This window comes from Camelus ferus, chromosome 4 (assembly GCF_009834535.1).
Source record: "Camelus ferus isolate YT-003-E chromosome 4, BCGSAC_Cfer_1.0, whole genome shotgun sequence".
NCBI lineage: Eukaryota > Metazoa > Chordata > Mammalia > Artiodactyla > Camelidae > Camelus > Camelus ferus.
Genome location: NC_045699.1, coordinates 39,605,814 through 39,629,307, shown reverse-complemented (window position 1 = coordinate 39,629,307; position 23,494 = coordinate 39,605,814). Strand labels below are relative to the sequence as shown.

At 44.1% G+C, this 23,494-nt stretch overlaps 2 protein-coding genes across 12 annotated transcripts in view; one reads left to right on the top strand and one right to left on the bottom strand.

Annotated features, from left to right (window-relative positions):
• Nucleotides 1-7,345, top strand: part of PRUNE2 (prune homolog 2 with BCH domain) — a 233,612-nt gene extending 226,267 nt beyond the window's left edge. For all 5 annotated transcript variants that reach the window (XM_032477876.1, XM_032477872.1, XM_032477875.1 and 2 more), the window contains one exon: nucleotides 4,057-7,345. In XM_032477876.1, coding sequence (XP_032333767.1) covers nucleotides 4,057-4,087 — 31 coding nt within the window. In that variant the 3' untranslated portion in view covers nucleotides 4,088-7,345. The remainder of the gene's footprint in view (nucleotides 1-4,056) is intronic.
• Nucleotides 1-23,494, bottom strand: part of GCNT1 (glucosaminyl (N-acetyl) transferase 1) — a 143,581-nt gene that overhangs the window by 28,668 nt on the left and 91,419 nt on the right. The gene's annotated exons all lie outside the window — the stretch shown is intronic.

Here is a 23,494-nt window from a genome sequence, read left to right as displayed (position 1 = left end):
ATGACCTAAGCTGCCATTCTGTCTTTCCAAATCCAAAAATGAGGAGAAATTGAATATCAGAGCCAGATGTAAAAGTTTTGGGCAAGAGAAATGCAACTCTGCTTCCTGAATTACAGCATTCATTGTTTAATTAGTGAAAGTAGGGACTTCCCCTGCAACTTACTATTTTGGGACGGGAGAGACAATGTCCTTGTTTTGAAAATTCAAGGGGCAGTTGAGTCTGGATGGAACTTGAGAAATGATCTGGTCCATCTAGTCTCATCTTGTGAGGAACAAAAATGGAACCCTTATTAGGTTCTTACCACGTGCCAAGTTCTATGTAAAAAGCGTCACACACACTGTCTGCTACCCTCAGGATAAGCCAGGTAAGGAAAGAGCATAGCAAGATTAGCCGACCCGTCCGCCGACCACCAGAGCCAGTGGTTTTGAAATCAAGTGAGAGGTGGTCTTATTGTGGGAATGGGTGTGCAACTTCTGATCTAACCGAACACCAGGGAGAACAAAATCTGTCACCTAAGAGAAAAGAATTCATTTCTGTCCCAGTCAGTTTCAGGGACTAAACGGTGGCCACCATCATGTGCACAGAACTTGGCCATCTGCCCAGGGGCTCCTAATTTGGTTTGAGTTGTGGAGAATTTACAATTGTCCTTCTCCACAGGAATCCAGAAGGAGGGGCAAAGATCACATGTAAATGTATATGCTGTTGTCACCTCTGGTTCTCTTGGGACCTCCTTTCCCTGGAGGAGGTCGGATGGGAAACTGGAAAATCTCAGTGCAATGGCCCTGCAGTTGCCATGGTGACCTTACAGTTTAAGGAAGTTTATGCACAAAAACTCCAGCGAGGTCTTTACTGAAGAGTACACAGAGAACAAAAGCTGTAAAGAAGACCTCTGAAGTCATGCAGCTACTTTTATGAAAGTTACACCGGCCCCTCCTCTTTGAAATGAAGGCAGCAATTGCTCCAAGCCAACTGCTGTGCAAAAATTCTTCAAAACAAAAATACCACAGGCCCTTAGTCCATCTAATTCTTTTTGCAAATCATCCCTCCCTCCAAAATACAGCGCCCCTTAGAGCAGAGTCCTGCGCCCGCAGTTGACAGCTGTGCGGCGGGAATGTCTGTCACTAGTCTGACGCTAGTCTGTCGCTGCGACATCTGCGGGCTTACCCACTCCTCTGCCTGCTCTGTCTGTCTGGCTCCTCATTTGTACACAGGGCTGCTGGGGTTGGGGAGAGGGCAGAGCACGGCTTCTTGTTGGGGTTCACTCCAGGGCTGGGTGGGGAGGGACGGGGGGGTGCTGCAAATTGTTAACGTTACTTTCCACTTCTTAGAACACAGTCCTCTCCTTGCTTCCCCTTTCTTAGTCTTCTCTTTCCCAACCAGGCACATGACCACAGGGCAGAGGATGAGAGCCGGCACGAGGGGCCAGAGTGGCCAAGAGTTTTTTCTGCCGATGTCCAGCCCTGGACTTCTGGCTTTCTTTAGTACTAGGCTCAGGGGCTCTGTTTACCTGCTGGTTCCTGTGTGGAAGCATTTTACACCTTCTCTAGCTAGGAGTGAACGTGGGTGAACTACAGAATGGGCAAAGGCGCCTCCAAGGCGCTCAGTCAGGCCAGGAAGAAAATGAAGTGTGTGCTGATACCATCATGGCCTCTCCTCTTCCTCCAAGAGAGAAGGGGAGGGTAAGCCCACCTCCCTGCTCTTCCTACAGACAACGTGAGAGTTTGCACTCATCATTAAACAACACCGTCAGGCACTTTGTAAGGAACCTCGTTTAACGCATGTTAGAAGCCAGAATGGCCCAGAGAAAAGTTACTGTCTCACTGGAAAATTGCTTGTGGAAAGCTAAGCCCACCTGCGCAAAGATGAGGACGACTCCTTCCATTTTCAATTCTGATTAGAAGTAAGCTCTTCCCAAAAAGCACACTATTTTTAAAAGTAGCCGTAGGTGCTTATCTCCTTCACTTTCAGGTCTGCACTTTATTTATTCATTTATCTCCTAAATCTTGCAACATGACTTTTTATATTCTTACAAAGAAGAAAAGCATACATGACCTGGGGGAGAGGTTCTATGTGGGGAGACTTAAATTGGTAGCATCGTCCACAGCTTCGCCAGCTCCACAAGATAACTGTTGTCTCGGAAATTAATCTTCAGTGTGGTTTCCTATATTTAGTTAAAAATCATCCACTTTTGACTATCTGTTGCTTCTTCCATAAAGTGGGTTCTTAAATTTCAATCTTTCAGACTCTTTTTTAAATCAAAAGCTGAAGGGATAAATTAAACCCTAAAAAGGTTAATTGAAAAATCAGCATGAAAAAAATGAGGTATTTCAAAATAGTGTGTTTTTTCAGATTTTTATCAGGAGCCTACACAGTGAAACAAAGTGACCGAGCACTTGTAAACTTAAGATGACTTCAACTATTCTGACCCCATTCACGCTTTTCAGACAACATGCCCCAAATTTTGGTTTAATAAATATTCTCTTGGTCTATGGGAGAAACTGAGCCACCACCATGTGAGTAAGAATAAAATTCTAGTCATCGATCAAATTAATACATTCTTTTGGGAGTAACTGCAGGTGGGAAGTACATTTTTGAAGCAAAAACAAGATTAGGAAGGACCTGTTGTGTAAAAGCATATTGAAAAAAGATCTAGGGGTCAGAGTGGATAGAAAGATGACCCCTCCATGGTAAGACCCTGCTGATAAGAAAACAAGTCAGATCCTTGAGGGGATAAGAAAGAGGTTAATATCCATGACGACCTGGCCTCTCCTGACAGTCAGCAGGGCGGGGTCTGAAAACCCCCAAAGGAGACAAGATGATTGTAAGCAGAGTCATTAAGCAGGGTGATGACTTTCCCATTTCAGAAAGACACTGAGCTGCCCCTACCATTCTACTAGTGCTAATATTACTGCTACTGCTACTAGACATTGAATGTTTGTTCATTATGTATAACTGAAAACACGTTAGACTCAGTCCTTAGCAAGCGGTGAGCGAGCGATGACTGTTCTGTTTTACAGATAAAGAAATGGAGACTTAGAGAAGGAAGGTAACTGGGCCAAGTCCCCAGAGCTAGTAAGTGGTGGAATTGCTGAGGGTATTTCAAAGGAAGGAGACTTGACTCCTGTCAGCTGGATGGGTTGGCAGAGCCGGGTACCAGTGGCTTTATTTGCACAGTGAAGAGCGTTCATTCCACAAGCAAAGCACAGTAACCTCTGCAACTTACAGATTTTAAGGCTCAGGAGGGAGGGCAGATCTAAGCGAAATCCATACATACTTCCTCTAGTGCCCTTTTTGAACAAAGCGCTTTTCTTTTTTCATGGCTGAAATCCTTCCTCTGAGTGTGCACTGGCTGTAGCCCTGTTCTTTGATAGGTGCCAGGAAGCTGTGATATGTTCACAAGAGGTGGAAGAGACACAAGTTGCCTGAAGACACGTTAGATTTATTCTCTAGATATTTGGGAACTCAATAGACATTCTTTAAAACAAGCTTTTCTTAGATTATAAGACTGCATCTCATTTAGATAGGCTAAGCCCTTTCGGGCAAATCCTTTGGCTTTAGAAAATGTTGGTTTGGGGTTGCACTGTGAGCTTGTTTTGTCTTTATGTCATTGTTTTATTGTTTGGTACTGTCTTACTATTTAACGTTTGTCAGATGTTCCATATTTCAAGCAGATCATTTATTTGCCCCAAGAGGAAAGCTTTTTTACTAAAAATAGGTAGACTTCCAAAATGCAATCATATTCATTATCTTAATTCATTTAAAAATGAGCCTGCAAATGAGTCTTTTGCCTCCTAGGTCATTTTGAAAGGTGTAAAATGCTTCCAGAAACAGTTTGGTAAAAAAGAATAAACAAACAGATTCCATATTTTAGAGAAAGCCTCAGTAACTAGGGGAGGATTGTGTTTTACCAGATTTTTCTACTAGAAGAAACTTGCATGATTTATTTTAAGTAAGTCCTTTGAGGGGGAGAAAAGCAAACACAGGCCTCACCAAATCATTACTAAACATTTCTTACTCCGTTTCTCTTTTTTTTCTTCCTTTTTTTTTTTCCAAAGCATTAATCTGAAGCTGAAAGAGAAGCCCTAGCTGGCCGTGGCTGTAAGAAGAGGATGCTCTTCTGCTTCGTGGTTCTGTTGGAACGTATCTACCTGGAAGAGACAGGGTTGATGGTACTTTCTTTCCACTTTGCACTACCTGGTGCCATTCTAAATTTCTAAGGGGAAAAACAGTAAGAGAAGTTGTTTACTCATAACATGCTTTATGAAATTGTGCGTATTTTCCTATTTTGCCAATTATGTGCCTCACAGATTTGCGTTGAACCTTAGCAAGAAAGTAGGACCATCTGTATCAATATTCCATTGACCGCTGGTGCCGTGGCATCTCATCCCTTAGACTAGTGTTAACCAATAAGATAACTTCAGTCCACTGTTCACTGTGAGTGGATTTGTTTCCATAGATTAACTGGATTTCTCCTTGGTGACCGTTTTAGGTTTAAAATACACAGGGACTCAATGCTCCCGAGGGAAGCTGAGCCCACGTGGCAGTAAGTCCACCTTTAAAGTCCTCCGCTAGCTTAACACAGCCACAGTCTAGACACAGGTGTGACACCGCCTTCGGCTGCATGCCCACCTGGTTCTCATCCACATGAACCACCTCCCGTGTCTCAAAAGGATGCCAGCTTCCTAACGCACATCAATTAATTTTAGTTATCAAATTCATGTTTTCTGTGAATTGGTCTTTTTAAAAATCATTTCTCCAATGAAAGTTGAAGACCTCCACATTGAGAAACTCAAAGATCAATGTCCCCATTTCGGGTAACTGTTGGCACTTTGGGCCATAAATTTAGTTCCAGATGTTACACTTGAAGTGCCAAGGACCCAACAGAAGGTGGCCCACTCAGAAATTCATTATTTGGTGACATTCAGTTATCTGAATTTCTCTCTCACAAGCATTATAAAAAGTAATCCGCTTTAAAACACTCTAACCACTAGTTTAAAATGAAATGCGAGTATGTACTATTATTTGCAAATAATCCTTCATAGTCTTCATATGCCCTTTAAAACACCAATGTGATTTAGAATCTGTGGGCCTCTAGCGGAGGGAGGGGTGGGCAAATCCAGCACCCCACCTGTTTTCAGATGGCCTTCTCGTCAAGAATGGTTTTCAGACTTTGGGTTAAAAAAAATCACTTTTAGTATTTCATGACCCATGAAAGTTATTCAAATTCTAGTCCCCGTAAATACAGTTTTGTGGAAACATGGCCACACAAATTTGTTGACAAATTCTCCACAGCTGCTTTCGTACTGCAGCAGCAGACCTGACTAACTGTGACAGGCCGAGTGGCCCACAGAGCCTAAAACACTTACTCTCCTTATAGAGGAAGTTTGTTGAGCCCTGCTCCAACACATACATCCTTCCCCGCTCCCTATTTGTATTCAGATATGAGTTGCTCTAACAGAAGGCGCAAATAAGGTTACGAACTCATTTACTCTTCAAAAAGAAAATGTGAGCATCCACAGCCAGGCAAACACATGGCCCGCTGACAAGGGCACGGAGTCCTAGCCATGGCAGCACGGCGCAGGTGGTGGCTGCATGCCCCCAAACGAAGCCTGCTTAGAAGGCTTCTGGCTGTTCACAGACATTGCTGAGGTCCTGACCTTACCCTGGGAACCAGTCGCAGTCTCCGGTACCACCTAGCACTAATAAGCTGGCAAAAGTTAAAAGGTAGTAGAGAGTGGGGTTCCACCATAGTCTTAGGGTGGTAACTACATCTGGGAGAGTGGCCCGGGACACTCTGAGCCCTGGGTGTCATGAACTTTGAAAGGCTTTGAAGTAGACATCTTTGCACAGGTGACTGAATTTCACTGACCTCATTTGCTTCATGTCCGTCCTCCATCCACCTTCCAGACATGCTCTCCTACACACAAGTCAGCCCCCTTTCCTCCATAAGCCACAGTTATCTCTGTTCCCCTCTGAGTCCCTTTCCACTCGGTATCCTGTTAAACCATTCTTTTAGGTCTCCTCTCTCATAACATCTGGCTTGTCTGAGAGAGAACTCCTGGAGCACATCTTCTCCCACAGCCCACCTCCACCTTTCGCAGCCCAAATTATGCCTCTTCCAGAACTTCGTGTTGACATAGTACAATGACCCACTTTTCCAGTTTGTTCACCCAGTCTGTTCACTGCTGCCCTGGCAGAATTATTGACCACACTCCCTTTCACTCAGTTGTGTCCCATTTTGGAAGATGAATTACATGGTCTCCCTAGACACAGGAAGCAATGAAGAATCCAGTGCTCAGCTGGGTGGTATGAACCTGCGGAGACAGCGCTGCTGAGGGCAGGCTCTTGTGATAGTCAGCCAGACTCAACAACAGCCCACCATTCACGTTTTCTCTGAACTCGTCCAGCCCATTCACAGAAGGCTACTCAGGTGGTATTCTGTTTGAAGCTTCATCTTCCTACATGGAAATTATGAGCATCTTTCTGGGTGGTTCTGTTTGGGCTATTCTATGGGCTGCATAACCATTCTGACAGTTAGGTGTCTGCTATTTTATTATCTTAAAGAGACAAATGAACTTAATTGCACGTGCTACAGAAAAGCCACCATGTCATTTCAGACCAAGTAAATAGAATCCCGAGAAAATAACCCCTAAGCAGATAGGTAGACAGATGTACACATTCACAACATTAGCTATCTAGCTCTTGCATTCTGAGCGTTCTTGCTTTGGTTCTGACTTCAGAGAATTGTTTGCACTTTTCCTGGAGACTTGTAGTTAAGGGAACCAAGGGGTCATTGGGACAAAGGTATTGTTTTTTTTTTTTCAAAGTGCAACTGCTATTCACTTAGGTCCTTGATTAAGAGAAAGAACAAAAATCTACACAGACAATATTGCAAGGAGTGAGAAAGTTTGTTTGAGAGCAATAACGGGGTGGAAGAAAACCCGGACGTTCCTGTTGAAGCCATACAGTGTTCTGCGGGGTTGTCTTCTAAGACGTACTCCGACATCCGTGAGGAAGCCCCTACTCCGCGCCTTTGTGTTAGTAAGGTCTCATTTTGAGTCTTCAGTTATGGTACTGTATTTGCAACTCTCATGCGATCACAATGCCTCGGTAGTTTGCTCTCTTAGGAACATTTAGATGTGCACAAATTAATCTTTTCTATATTTAAAGGTTTTTTCTACCATGTATTGGATTGCTCAGAATAAAGTATCTATTAGACCTTTGTTTTGGTAAATAAATAAATTCTACCTAAATAGTGTGAATTAATAATATAAAAATATGTAACAACAATATATATATATATAGTCTGTCTATATAATTCAGAAATAAAAATTGATTCCACAAGTTATGGCTTTCTTTGTGTCAGCAAGAATCTTTTTCTAGCTTCACTCTGCAGCGGTCTATCTGGATATATCAATCTAGCTTGGTACTTGTTACTTGAAGACAATATAAATTTTGGCTTTCTTCTCACCCAAACTTCATTCCCTTTTCAGCTCTGCCTTCCATGCCTCTGAGCTCAGCTTTCAGAATGTGTTGTTCACCCTCTGGGTGAGCAGTTTCTCCCTTTGGTAGCATCTCCATATTTCGTGGCTATCTGATTTTGTCAACTTCTCCTTTCTCTCTCCCTTGCCTTTTCATGGCATATGTTTATTCTTAAATTTAAAAATGCCATTTTAGTTTTATTTTTTCACTTTCACAACCATCAAGCAGTGGTGAGAATGACCACTGAGTTTTTTTTTTTTTTAAACCTAATAAGGGAATGTATGCCTCTGCCTCTCAGAAAGTTGTTGAAGGAACCAAATGGAAAGTCGCCCTACAGAAATTGAGCACATGTTCTCAGGATCCAGGAATGAGTTCTGTGCATTACTGTCCTCTACCCAATGAAGGGAGGAAGGACAAGAGAAGACTGAGAAGTGATTCCGGGCCAGCGAAGAGCCTGCTGCTGCAAGGTGGACGCTTACACTCATTCTGCTCTCTTTACCTAACTGCGGTCGTGGGCATGGGCAGCAGGCTGGGCATCTGGCACCAGGGGAAAGGATGAGTAACGTGTGGTGGACACACACCATGGTATACTACACAGCTGTCTGAAGCAACAAATTACACATTGATGGAGCCGTACTTAAATCAGGGTAGAGTAGGAAAAGTGGACTCAGTATGGTACAGCCTAGTGCCAATTACAGAAATACTAACCCCCCCCCACACACACACACACACAAGCAATGCTACATATTACACAAAGCCCTTACCTATTTAATGACTTAGCGCACTCACTAGAGTGAGTGCAGGGGGCAAGGGTAGGCATGGGGATCCGGATGAAGCTGGGAACCTAATTAAAAATCAAAATAAACAAGAGCCTTTTATAGGCTGAAGTTAAAAGTGAATAAAATGGAAATACCTTAAACTTTCAGCCACAGATTATGGAAAAGCCGTGTTAAGGTGCTCAAGGGGCTGTTGCCTCCCACAGTTCCCGTCATCGCACTGTTCCCGTGTGTCGGTGGCATCGGTGCTGCTGCAGCGGCCAGGAGCCCGCCCTGGGCCACATCACCCGGTACAGTTGTGGAGCTTTCAACCGAATCTCTGACACATCAGTCCTTAAACAGCTGTGGGCTTTACAGAGCGCAGAGACTGCCTTGTGAAGTTAATTTTCTTGGCGAGTTTCACTCGCGTCCAATCAAAGCACCTCTCTTTAGCCAAGCAAAATTATTTCTTTTTGATATATAACCATTTTAGTGACCCTCAGATGACAGACACTAATAATTGCCACCCACGACCGCACTTACCTGCAGTGAGAAACCAGCACCCTCACTGCCTGATTATGCCCTGCTTGTGGAACTCTTCTCCCACAGACTGGTGAACTGAATTGCCCTGTTTTCCCTCAAATTTGTTATCTATTGCTACATAATCGGTTACAGTTGATTCTCATTATTTGAGGCAGTTATGTTCTATACAGGCAGTGAGAACATTGAATTCGTACATACTGAACCATTGTTCTTAGAGGAAATACAGGGTTAGGTTCCTGCAAGCCGCTGGTCACACTCCCATCAACTGATCAATATCTAACCTTGCTTTATGTGTGTTTCTGTTTAAGTACATTTTCTTTAATATATATTGTTGATATATTAACACTGAACTCACAGCCAAAAGCCTAAACATAACTCATGCCTGAACGAAGCTTATCTAACACACAAATTTTCTCCATGAGAAATGGCCTTCTTGCACTTAGGAACATTCAATGGCACTTCAGCACTCTGCTTGGGGACCATTTTAAACAGTGAAATCACCAAAACGAAAATCACAAAAATACCAAAAGCACAGCACTGAGTAAACTACGAAAAGGACACTTTATGGTATGGGAACTGAAACCAGAAGACCCAGCCTGAACTTGTTCAACCCCAGCTGGGAGCACGCGCATCAGGCAACTCGAGTTTTCACTGCTCTGTACGTGCCCATAAATGACCATGAAAGCACGAGGAGCACTGATGTGGGATCACAGATAAATTGTAGTGAGTGGGTGAATTTGCAGTTACGGAGCCCTCGGATATTGAAGATCAACTGTTTCCCCACACTTAGCGGCCTAAAACAGCACAGTGATCATCTCAGTTTCTATGGAGTGGAAGTTCAGATACATCTCAGCTGGATCCTCCACTTCTAGGTGTCTCACAGGCCACAACCACAGGGTTGGCTCAAAATCTCTCACTAGACCCCATCAAGAGGGGTGACATCACCAAGATGGTGACCCAGGTCACTCCTAACTTTGCTCTCCCTCACAAGAGGAATAAGACTCAATCAAAGTTCAACTGGGATAGAATCTGCCTCCAATTTCATTCATATGGTTGTTGGCAGGATTCAGTTTCTCGAAGATTAGACAGGGGGCCTCATTCCTTGCCGGCTATTAGCTGGAGGCTGTCCTCAGTTCTCTACCTCATGGTCCTTTTCAGCATGGCAGCTTGGTTCATTGAAACCAACAAGAAAGAATTTGCTAGCAAGATCACAGACGTGACATCCTGCCAATTTTGCTGCACTCTACTGATTAGAAGCAAGTCACCAGATCGAGCCCACACTCAAGGGGAGAGGCTTGCCCAGGGATGTGAATGCCGGGAGGCGAGGGTCATGGGATGTTTTCTTGGAAGATGGCCTACCACACTCTCTTAGCCTCTTTGCGCTCCTGTCTCCTCCCACCTGTAAGTGACGGTGTTTCTCAATGTTTCTCTTTTCTTTGCTTTTCAATCATTTCCCCAATGACTCAACTAGCATATCTCTTCAAACTATTCAAGATCTGGTTTCAATCCCAACCTCCACACCCCCACCATCATTTCTCACTCAGCCTCTGTGCCCCCTCCAATCTCTGAGGGAAAAATTTTTATTCTCTCCTTTCTGTGACCTGATGAGACCATTTTTCTGCTATCCCATTGTCATTGAAACCACACATATTAGGATTTAAATTCTGGCTCTGCTTACCAGTTGTATTAATTTGGGCTACTCAGCTTCTTTGAACCTTAGTTTATTCATTTTTAAAATGTGGATAAGACTCTCATCTTACAGGTTTAGGTATAAGTTAAATGGGATTTAAATGCCCAGACTAGTACTTAATACACAGAAGGCATTCAATAAATATTAGGTTTTTTCCCCACCCTCTTCTTTATTCATCTTCCCACTCACCCAGCCTTTTGTCTGTTGACTTGATAACTTGTCCAAATCCACTGCCAACCCCACGTTTAGTTTCTGTCAGCCATGTCAGCATCTCATTTCCTCTCCCATCCCCTCTTCTGAATAGACTCTTTAATCCTCCTCCTCTCTCAGGCACAGCTATTTCACACCATCCTCTGCTTGACTCCACCTCTAGCTCCTTCCAAGCTTCCCATCTCTTATCTTGGCTCAGTTTCCCTCTGGGTTTTACTTTTTCTTTGAAAACAATCTCAAACTTGAAAGAACAGTAGAAGAAATCACTTTTTCTGAAATATCTGAGAGTAAGTTGCCTACAGAATCCCTCCTCACCCCCGGATGTTTAGTATATTTCTTACAAACAAGGACATTCTCTTCCTGTAACCTAATACAACTATCAAAACCAGGAAGTTAACATTGAAACATTACTACCACCTAATCCACAGACGCCATTCAAGTTTCACCTGTTGAAATATATCCTTTAAAGCAAAAGGATCCAGTTCAGAAACATACATGGCATTTAGTTGTCACATCTCTCTAGTTTCCTTCAACCTGGAACAATTCTTCAGTCTTTCCTTGACTTTCATAATGCTGACACTTAGGAAAATCCCTCACAGAATTCTGTATAGCGGCCCTTGATTTGGGTTTTCTTGCTGGCCAGGTTATCTCTCTTTGGCATCTATAACTCAGAACTGATTTGTGTTTTTCTCATTTACCCCAGTGATATTCATTTGAACACTTAATAAAGGCAGTGTCCATACGGCTTTTGATGGGGACATATCAAAAATCACAGAAGCTAAATTGAAGGGGCTCCCACTGGCCAGATTTGGGACAATTTGAGGTTCAAAATAAATAATCCTGCTCACAGATTATAGCCTGTTGAATAAAGTAAGGTTCCATGAGTTCATATCATACTAATTAATAATTTATTATTATTAATTAATTAACTAATTAAAAGTTTGATAAACAACAGGATAGGTACATACACTCAAAGCATGGCCTGAAAGCCTGACATACTGCAGCCATCTAGGAGAGGGGCTGCGTAGATACTGGGGGAGGGCAGAACCAAGGGATTTACAAGAAAACAGAACAGGAGATCATGTCCAACCCTCTAGTGGCACAAAGAACGCACAGAGCTTATCCTTGAAGGACAAGTATGATCTGAATAGGAAAAAGGACAAGGGAAAACATGAACAGTGGGACAAATGGCAGGAATCTAGAGGGAATGTGCGGAACCTCACCCGTGGCACCTGCAATTATTTTTAATCTGCCCTCCTTTGCTTCACTGAAGCAGAGAATTTGTATTCACTCAGTATTAAACATCTACATTCTAGTAACACTGATACTGCGGTAGAAGCTGCCTGTGCGGGACGGATTCCAGATAAAGGCATGGCATGACTTGGTTCTTAGAGAGCTTGCATTCGAGCAGAGGGACAAAAAGGTCAATCACTGGGACTCACAGACATAGAAAACAAACTCATGGTTATCAAAGGAGAAGGTGGATGGGTGGATAAATGAGGAGCTGGGGATCAGCAGATACAAACTTCTATGTATAAAATAAACAACAAGGTCCTACTGTATAGCACAGGGAACTATATTCAGTAACTTGTAATAACCTATAATGAAAAAGAATGTGAAAATGAATATACACGTATAACTGAATCACTATGCTATACACCAGGAACGAACTCAAAATTATAAATGAACTATACGTCAATTAATGAAAAAAAAAAAGGTCAATTACCAACTGCAGCAGAGAAGAAATGGACCCGTTGTTCAGCTCCAGGGTCTGCAGAGGGTAAGAAGAGTTTAGAGGAGGGCACTGTCTTTTGAATTCCTATCTGGGAGGAGTGACCACCTACACCGTATAGATAAGGAAATGAAAGTAGGTCATCAGAAATATCACATACCAAGTGAGACAATTACTATTATTAATGAGGCAGAAAGATAACGTTTTGCCTTTTGCTTACATATCCCTCTAAGGAATATCTAGCAACCCAAAGGCAACTGGCAGATGACAGTATCTGCAACTGAACCCAGATCTGTCTGGCTTCAAAACCTGGCTCTAGACTCTCACTTTTCACAATGTGGTCTGTCAGCCAGGAGCACCAGCACGATCTAAAAGCAGGGCCAGCTCTATCATGTGTGTGACCCAGTACAAAATAAACGCGGGCCCCTTGTTCCAAAGGCAGGAAAAAAGTGCATGAAAGGCACTAAAAGATAAAAGTTTTCCCTTTCCTCAACCTCTCAAATGTCCTGTTTTTTTGTGTTTGCTATTTAATGTCATTCTAAGTAAAGAAATATTAAGATTTTATTACTGGCATGGATTTCCCATTCATCTTTTTATCGTGTAATGCCAGTTTTAAATGGAAATGGAACTTTGAACTCATAGGTGGAATCATCAAAATTACACAATTTGTAATTTTGTAAATGTACACAAAGATGTATTTTGCTCTTAGCAGAACAGTGGCCACAGAATAAAGCAACTCGGTTGTTTTTATTCTACTTCCTAAAAAGCACACATGTCTACCAACAATCTCTACTTTGTGTTTCCTGATGAATAAGGAAGGAGTGAAAGGAAACGGAACTTTCCTTCTGTGGCATCATTTTTCAGCAGATGTGGTTGGCTTCATATACAGAAGTAACATAAGAGGATATAATGGGGTTCCGTGGCCATTTGTGTTTCTTAGGACATCATTTTTTTTCTTTCTGGTTCACATCATGTTCTGGTTCCGAAGCTGTCAGCTCCCTCAACCTTCCTAAGGCACAGACACAGCACATTGCCCTGTACTTGCCTGGAGATCTGCGGATCTGCCACCAGCACTTTGTACTCGGAGGTCATCTCCGACACTGAACGATGGGGTGGGGCAAGAGACCGGGGACACGCATGATCATGCTGCACCACATGCATCCCCTCCATTCTCGTGCAGGCGACGTTGTCCCATCAGACTTAACTTACAAACACACGTTCAAATAAAAAAATTGTTAAGAATTTCAAGAAGGTGACAGTAGAGCATTAAACCAAGCTCAGGGCGCTGAGCGCAGGGCCTGGTAAGCCTACACGGGTTATAGACCATGATGCTGGCTCTGCCTGGAAGCTTGCTAGAAATGCAGGTTCTCAGGCTTCCCCGAGACCCCCTGACTCCACCTACATCTTAGAAGCTCCCCAGGTGGTCTGCAGGTATGTGAAAGTCTCGTCTAGACCACTGAAGAGTCCGTCTCCCTGGCTAGATGCTAACCCTATGCCTGGCCAGGTGACTGGAAGCGTTTCCTCTGGTCTGCCCCCACCCTCCGCCTTCCCTCCTTTGGGCCTACCAGCAGCTCCTCCAGGACGGTACCAACCTGATGGCCTGCTGGCTTTTCTGAAATCCTATTTACCAGGCTTTGCTGAAATCTCAGGTTTCATCTGCCTTCTATCCAAGGCCTCTGTATATTCATGAATCCTTGTGGCAAGAAAGATACCACAAAGGCAGATTTTAGGGGTCTGGGCCAGAGACAGAGCCCCCTTCCCCCCAAGAGATGAAAGTCTTGTTACTTTACACGTCCATGTGTAACTGACATGTCTTTACGACTGAGATTCCAAAGTGAGACTCTTGTTTTCCCCCATGTTTGCTACTTAATTCCATTTATTTGCCTACTTTTGCGAGCTTTACATTTTCCCAGAGTATAGAAGGATTTACTAGACTCTTCACTTTTGCTTGAGATTTCTTCACGATAAAAAGTTAGAGAAATAAGAACAACCTTTCAGAAACTCTTTAAAAGAAGAAGAGGGGGAGAGAAGAGAGGGAAAATGTAATTCCTTTTGACACTGAAGAAGTTCCTAAGAAGAATAATTTTAAAAAAGAACTTAAGTCAGAATTAGGAAGCTTCATCTTCTTGTTTCACTTTCAACCTCAGAAATGAAATAGGCTCACTCTTCAGCTAAACCAGAATCGCCCCTCCGCTTGGGAACAAAGCACCACTGCACCTCTGCGTTGCACACCAATACGGTATTTTCTTACACAACAGTGGCTCCCCTTCCTCTGCGTGGGAGAGCATTAAAAAAGGAGAGGAAAGGGAAAGAAGAGAAAAAGAGAAGAGAAAAAAAGAAAAGTTTTGAAAAGACACCTGCTACTCCTTTGATGGGAATGGTGTCCTTTTCCTCCAAAGCTTCATGGTCAAGCCCACCAGAAAAGCTCCTCCCAAAGGCCAAGTTTGTCGGACGCCAATAATTGGCTCAGCAGCTGCTGATCATCTTATCAGTACGTCTCTGACATACACACATCTCAATTTAAAAACCGAACTTGGAGGGAGGGTAGAACTTAGTGGTAGAGTGCATGCCTAGCATGCATGAGATTCTGGGTTCAATCCCCAGGACCTCCGTTAAATAAATAAATAAAACTAACTCTACCCCCAGACCCCGCCACTGCCAAAAACAAAACATAACAAAACAAAACAAACAAACGAACAAAAACCACCAACTAAGCTTGTACGTTCTCAGGGCCAGGTGCGTGGTGTGCAGAAAGGACAGCCTTGGGTGAGGAGGGAGAAAGCGGCACAGAGGCAGCTGGGGGCACAGTTCAGACCCACAGAGAAGAGTGGGGAGCACGCCCTGGACCACCCCTCCAAGCTCTCGAGCTTGTCAAGAGCGCCACTGCTCCCCTCCTCCCACCGCCAACCAAGGCAGGAACAACAAAGAAACCGCTCAACAGTTAGCTCCTTGGGGTTGAGTTTTTACAGCGTAACTGTGTGCTGTGAAGTATTTCCTTATAAACTGTCCCACCTGCACAACGACTGCATTCTCTTTTGGGTCACCAACTCAGGACACTTGGTAGCATGAGTGACAGGGACATTTTAAATTCATGGGAAATACAAAACCCCCTTTGTGGGCATTGGTTTCAGCTGCCGCCTCAGGTAACAAGAGTTGAGCTAAGTTTTTCTTCGTTTACTTTCCTTCTCCATTGATTCACTGGCCAAGGTGCTACTGAGTAGCCTGCTGACCCACCGACCAAGGAGGGGAGGAGGAAATGGGAAAGCAAGTTAATACACCAGCTGGAGAGTGAGATAGGGTTTCATTTGGAGACGGCTGCATTTCCCAAGCTGGATCAAAGTTAGGTTCAAAAAGTTAAGTCCTGCTGAAAAAGCTGAAGGTGTAGACATCTGAGTGGGTCTCAGCTGGACTAGGATGACAGGATCTCTCACTTCCTCTCCTCCATTTCTCCAGGGCCTGGAGCTAGAAGTTTCTAGGCTGGAAAGCCCCCACCATCCACAGTCCAGGCCTTGCAGTGAGTCAGACCTTGGTTGACATCCTGTTTCTGCCCTTGGTCAAGTTAACTTCTCTGAACCTCTGTATCTTCACCCATAAAACAGGGACCACACTCTCACTCTCTTACTCACTTTCTGGGAGGAATCAATGAGAAAATACATACAATGGCACAGAGAGCTTAATCACGAACAGCAGCAATGGCAGTGGCAGTTGTTGTTTCAAAAGGGAACCAACCTCACATGTTTCCAAAGGACACACTGGAAGGGTCACCAGGGAGTTGGTGCGGCCCTGAGTGACTCACCCCACAGATCAGAGGTGGGCGGGCCACAGCTCTGGGTCATGAGTGGGTGGGTCTACACCTCTGCCTTTCATGAGCAACACTGTCTCTTCCTTCCTGTCTAGTCTTCCTCTCTCTGCTACCCATGTCTCTTTCTCTCCTGTCTTCCCCAAGGGTCCCATCTCTTTCCTGACAGAGCAACTGTGGGAAAGTTACCTCATGGTGTCGAGCCCCACCTGCCTCCTGAAAGCAGTCAGGATGGGGGAGCAGGTGCTCTCTCAATCCCTTTGGAAGCCAACATTCCACAAGTATCCCTTCCTCTCCTCTCCCCCACCTCTTTCCTTTGCCCATTGGCCCTCACACTCCAGTGAGAAAAGTTCTAAGTGGCTGAGCCTGAGTCCGATGCTACCAGGAGGTCTGGTGATATGAGAGGCAGAATCCCCCAGAGCCACTGTGTGGACAGAATAAAACTGGATGAGTCGTTTCCTCTTTTCCATTCATGTATTTATTCATTTATTCATGTGTTCACCTTTGAGTGTCTAGACCACCGGAAAGGCAAGTCTTACCTGAATCTGGGGGTATTTAGAAACTGTTACAATAAAATATTTATTAAACTATTTTGTGGTAACTGAAACAATATAGGATCCACTCAGGATGCAGAGTGGATCCCAGGTACTAAAGTAAATCTATCCTCAGGGCTGACCAAGTCCCTGAGGGACTGGTTATGTAAGACCAAACCAGGCAGAGCATTCCGAGGACCCCCAGGATGGGAGCCAGCCCTCGAGTTCTCACCTGGGGTGACTTTGCTCCCAACCCCAGGGATATGGGAAGGGGGAGGGAGCCCTGCTATTGGCATCTACTTGGTGGAGACCAGGATGCTGCTAACATTCTACAGGACAGCCCCTCACAACAGAATTATTCTGCCCAAAATGTCAACAGTGTCAAGGCTGAGAAATCCATAGCAGATGGACAAGGGGCCTTTCAGCCCAATCATCCTGATGCCTTTTGTTGGGTCTGAGAACTTTCTCTTCCTATGTGGTTATTGTGGTCACAATCTAGATTACTCAACTCAACCAGGTACTGGCTTTCCCACTAAGGAAGTCAGTAAGTCCCTGGAGAATCTTTGCCCAACAACATCCTTCCTCTTTTTTCTCTCATGTAGTGAAGGGACAGGCATGTAACTAAGCTAATTCCATCTAAGGAAAAAAAACAGAAACTCCATGGGACTTTGAATGTTAAGCTCAATATTTCAATATAAAAGAAAAAAGTTTTCTAGCAACCAGGGCAAGTCTGATGTGAAATTTCTGCTTCTGAGCCTTCCTTCAACTGCCTCATTGGCCCCAAATCTCATTCCCCAGCTTCTCTTGGATTCTTCCAGTAAATTTCCTTTTGGTTTCAACTAGCCAATCAATTTATTTTGCTTGCAACCATGATGCCCTAACTGAATCAGAAAGTCTTCAAATCTCTCATTGACTTCCAAACGTCACAGAACATCCCAAGTATATCCCACTCCATCACTCCAAGAAACATGGGACTCCAGAAACATTCTGACTCTTATCTTGCCTCTCTGGGATCTGCCATTTGATCACTCAATCAATCAAGGGATCAATGAGTATTTATCGATACCCACACATGTTAAAAAATGCCAGCTTACGGAAAAGTCTAAGTAGAGAAGAGGGACTGGTATCTGTTGGGTGCCTACATGTGCCGGGCATAGTATTAAGGTCCCTATATTTAGAATCGAATCTTAAAGCCCTGTCACTATACTAGAGGTGGGTATCACTGTCCCATCGTACATTCAAGAGAAATGAGGACTGGAGAGGTCAACTAGCCTCCATAAGACTACATATCTAGTACTTATTAGAGCTAGGATTTGAGTTCAAATCTATGTGTTTCCAAAGCCCATGGGGTTTTGGTTGGTTTTTTTTTTTTTCCAATTTTCCCCTCTATTCCAGGGTTGGAAAAATGTGGTCCATAGGCCATAGTTTGCCCACCACGACCACCTATTTTTGTAAACTAACTTTTATTCTAACAGCGACACCCATTCTTGTGCTCTATGATGGCAGAAAGCCCCACCGTGTTGCCTGCAGATGGTTTTAAGGGCTGCCTCGCGGGCCCCTCTCAGCTACCTAAAACACAGTTCCCTTCCTTTGCCTATTTATGCCTCTCCATGTCCCATGTGTCTGGGTGAGGATTTAGGGGTGCCAAGAAGACTTCTGCCAGCAGACCTCGTCCCTGTCACTCTGTGAGGAAAAGGAGTCTGATGTTCTCCCCTTAGATTCATTCTTAGTGCTTTCTAGAAACTTTTCTCGTGTAACTGGTTTAAGATGTTATGCAACTTAATAAAATGGCCATACTACCCAAAGCAATCTACAGATTTAATGTGATCCTTATCAAATTACCCAGGACATTCTTCATAGAACTAGAACAAATAACCCTAAAATTTATATGGAATCACAAAAGACCCAGCATTGCCAAAGCAATACTGAAGAAAAAGAATGAAGCTGGAGGAATAACCCTCCCAGACTTCAGACAATACTATGGAGCTACAGTCATCAAGACAGCATAGTACTGGTGCAAAAGCAGACATATGGATCAATGGAACAGAATAGAGAGCCCAGGAATAAACTCACAGACCTATGGTCAAATTCATCTTTGACACAGGAGTCAAGAATATACAGTGGAGAAAAGACCCTCTCTTCAGTAACTAGTGCTGGAATAGCTGGACAGCTGCATGTAAATGAATGAAGTTAGAACACTCCCTCACACCATACACAAAAATAAACTCAAAATGGCTTAAAGATTTAAACATAAGACAGGACAACGTAAGTCTCCTAGAAGAAAATATAGGCAAAACATTCCCTGACATAAATCTTAGCAATGTTTTCCTAGGTCAGTCTCCCAAGCCAACATAAAGAAAAGCAAAAATAAACAAATGGGACCTAATCAAATTTAAGCTTTTGCACAGCAAAGTAAACCATAAATAAAACGGAAAAGACAACCTATGGAATGGGAGGAAATATCTGCAAATGACAAGACTGACAAGGGCTTAATGTCCAGAATATACAACAGCTCATACAATTCAATAACAAAAAAACAAAGGCCCTAATCAAAAAAATGGACAGAAGACCTAAACAGACATTTTTCCAAAGAAGATATACAGATGGCCAATAAAGCACATGAAAAGATACTCATATCGCTAATTATCAGAGAAATGGAAATCAAAACAATAAGGTATTCTCCTCAAATAATAAATGCTGGAGACTGTGGAGAAAAGGGAATCCTTCTACACTGTCAGTGGGAATGCAATTTGGTGCAGCCACTATGGAAAATACTATGGCAACTCCTCAGAAAACTAAAAATAGTTATTCTATGATCCAGCAATCCCACTCCTGGGCATATATCTGGAGAAAACTCTAATTTGAAAAGATACACGCACCCCAATATTCATAGCAGCACTATTTACAATAGCCAAGACAAGGAAACCACCTAAATGTCCACCAACAGATGACTGGATAAAGAAGTTGTGGAATGTGTGTGTGTGTGTGTGTGCGCATGTGCACGCGCGCACACGCACACACACACACACACACACACACACACACATGGAATACTACTCAGCCATAAAAAGGATGAAATAGTGCCATGTGCAGCAATAATGGGTGGACCTAGAGATTATCACAGTAAGTGAAGTCAGACAGAGAAAGACAAATATTGTATGATATCACTTATTTGTGGAATCTTAATAAAATGATACAAATGAACTTATTGGGGAGTGCTGGGTCTAGCTCAGTGGTAGAGCACCAATTTGGTGTGCATGAAGTCCTGGGTTCAATCCCCAGAGCCTCCATTAAGGGGTAAAAAATGAATTCATTTACAAAACAGAGATAGACCCACAGACATAGAAAACATACTTAAGATTACCAAAGAGGAAAGGGGAGAGGAGGGATAAATCAGGAGTTTGAGATTAGCAGATACAAACCTCTATATATAAAACAGATAAACAACAAGGTCCAACTGTATAGCACAGGGAACTATATTCAATATCTTGTAATAACTTATAATGAGAAAGAATATGAAAAAGAATATATGTATAACTGAATCACTGTGCTGTACACCAGAAACTAACACAGTATTGTAAATCAGCTTTACTTCAATAATGAAGAAAAGATGCTACGTAACATGAGAAGAATTGCACATTAGCCGCAATCAGAGTGCCTGAACCACTGACTTGTCACCGGAAGTGGGACCCAGACAGAATGGGTCTCAGGAAGAGGAAGGCCTGCCGGTCAGCTCTGTGGGGAGAGGTCCCGCCAAATGGAGACACAGAGGCACAGAAACACGTATCATTCGTGGTGGGGGCGGGGTGGGGGGCTCGAAGCGTGAAAACCACACTTCCCAGCATTGCCAGGCCCCTGCCCCATCTCCCTGCTGCACCTGGCTCCAGAAGCCCAAGCCACTTTTCCCTTTCAAAGGATTCAGAGGTAGGTAGGGGTTGTGTCCATTTCCTCTACAGACTGCGAGAGGCGGGGGGGATCCGGCCACTAGGGAAAGACTGTGGAGACCACTGAAGATGTTCCCTCTTTAGATGAAGCTGCCCCAAGCCTTTCGATGATGCCTGGGCTCCTGCAGAAAATCATTCCCACTTCTTGGCATGATAAGCCGGGCTGGGCTCTCTTCCAGCCTCATTCCTGGACCTTTCCTGTTCACACCTTCACTGCAACTATCTCAGGATATTTCAGGTTTCCCGCACATGGTCCCTTCTGCAGTCCTGACCTTCCCTCTGCTGCTTCCAGCTGGCCCTCTGCCCGTGTTTCCCAGTGCCTTCCTCCTAGCCTGTCTGTTTCAGGGTCACTTTGGCGGCCTAGCCTGCTGTGCAGACTCCATCCCGTGGCACAAAAAGCACTTCCCCTCTTGCCTGCCTTCTCCTTTAGACTGTACCTCGTTGGACAGCAGGGACTGGCTTGACTCTCTGTATTCCAGCACCTGACTCGAGGAGTGGCAGCACCTGGTGTAGGGAGTAGACAGCCCAGCATTTTAGCTCTCTGTTTAGTGCCACAGGCGCAGACAGGCATGCTTTCTTCTTGTGCATTAGTCTGATGGCACAGTATCACTCCCATGCACAAGCAAGGCAGAAACATACGCCATAAATTATGACTGTCACTTTAAAAAACAACAACGTTGTTTTGCTCTCTGAATCATTAGAGGATTCCTTCTGTGTCTGGCGGTTCAGACTCCATGCTCATTTTGAAAGTAGGTTATGGAAAGTGCCATGAGCCTGGGTGAGGCTTTTCCACAGCGGCTCCCCTGCAGAGGGACACGGCTGGGCTGTTTTCCTGAAGAACCTCTGCTCTCAATTTGTTTTGGTGTAGGTTCCCCCAAAGCAGACCCAGAGACAAGGAGCCGAGTTCAGGAAATAAATTTCACAGGTGACCTCAGGGAAGTCCAGTGGGGAGACAGAGAAGCGAGACAGGGGGTGGGGGCCAGTCCAGAGTGAGCAACCGAAACTCAGTGCCATGAGGAACTCGAGCCACACAGCTCAGTGTCTAGCCAGGGGCGGAGCCGGGGAGCTAGGCTCTTGATCCACCAGCGGCAGGGACACCGACTCTGGCCCTTCTGGCTAGTGTGTGCAGGCGGACAGGCACATTCTCCCAAGAAACTTGTGGCAGTTTGCAGGAATCTGTCTCCAGGTACAGAAGTGAATGCTGGGGAGATGGCAGGGGCTGTCAGGGTTTACCTCGGGATCTGTGGGGCTTCTCCTAGGCTGTCCTGGGGTGAATGGGCCCCTCTCCTACCTGGTGAGCAGATCAACTGCCAGCACTCTGGGATCTGAGTGAGGGAAGGGGCTGGGTGGTCTATTTCCTGGGAGCTTTTGCTGGGCCATGCTGCTTTCAGTATGGAAGCACCTATGCTGGGCCCTCACCCTCGAGTCATCTTTGGTTCACGCTCTCTAGAGCAGTTCTGTCCAAGAGAAATATCATGGGAGCCACGGAAGTCATTTTAAATGTTCTCAGTCATATTAAAAATAAATAAATAAAAAGAAAGATGAGGCAGGAATTTTAATGATACGTTTAAGTCAACACAATAAATCAAAAGCACTATTGTTTCAACATGTAATCGACATTTTAAAAAATACCAAGAGGTATTTTTTGATTTGATTGTACTAAGTCTTCAAATCCAGTGTGTATTTCACACATACAACACGTCTCAGTTCACAAGAGCCACATTTCAAGTGCTCAAAAACCACATGTGCTGAGTGGCTACTGTGTTGGGCAGCGCAGGTCTACAGACTAGCCCTTGGTCCTGTGCAAAGGCAGGGAAAGGTCAGACTATCGGCTGTAAGACTGACAAGGGAGCTGGGGGTCTAACTGCTTCTTCAGAAGATTTCAACCTGCTTTTTTCACTTGCTCCCATTTTGGAGATGCCTGGTGTCTCTTGATTTCTGAGCATATCTGGGGTGCAAATGGAACGGATGCCTCCCTTCCCACCCTGGCCAGCTTGGGATTTTGCCTCTTTGAGTTGGCCACATCAGTTCCCACTCATCCACTGGCTTTCCATCTTCCCTTTTCCCCGTCTGTTCCCTCTACTCTCTTTGTCTTTATGGGTTTGGGCTTGAAAATAAAATTCACAGTCATTTTAGTGGGGTCTTTCAAAAGAACCAAGGCAAACAGATGTATGCAAGCCACCATCTCTAACGAATAATAAGTTTTCCGTTATCACTGGAATTTTAGGGTTTTTTTTTAAAACATTGGTCTCCATATTTTTATTAAATGTGCCTGATATTTTGGTTTAAACCAACTGACAACCCCATGTATGCAATAACTGATTTCTAAAGGAATGAATGGACGAAATGAAGGGATATACATGAGAGGAACCTACTCTTCAGATGTTGTCCAATCCAGTTGAAATCAGTGCCACACAGTGACACCCTCTAGGTCACCCTGGAGGGAAAATGTTCCTCCTCCCACTCACTGGTCCAGTACAGTTACCTGTGTGGCATCTCCCAGTTACCACTGAGCTAAGAAATCCCTTGCAGTCACAAGGTGCCTGCAGAAATAACTAAGAATTTGTCAAGGCACTTAGCAGCAAGGCAAATGGAAGGGGAGGCTGTGAGTCAGTGGTTTTCATCTCCTTTCAACCTCATTGCTCCACTGTCTGCTAGAACTGACCACTTCCTTGCCCTGTTCACACTGTCTTCAGCTTTCTCAAATGTGGCATTTCTTAACTGTCTTTTCTCAGCTTTGACCTTGCTGCTTCTTTTGAACGGTCCTGAATTTCTTTTGTGGTTTTTCTGGAATCTCCTTAAAAT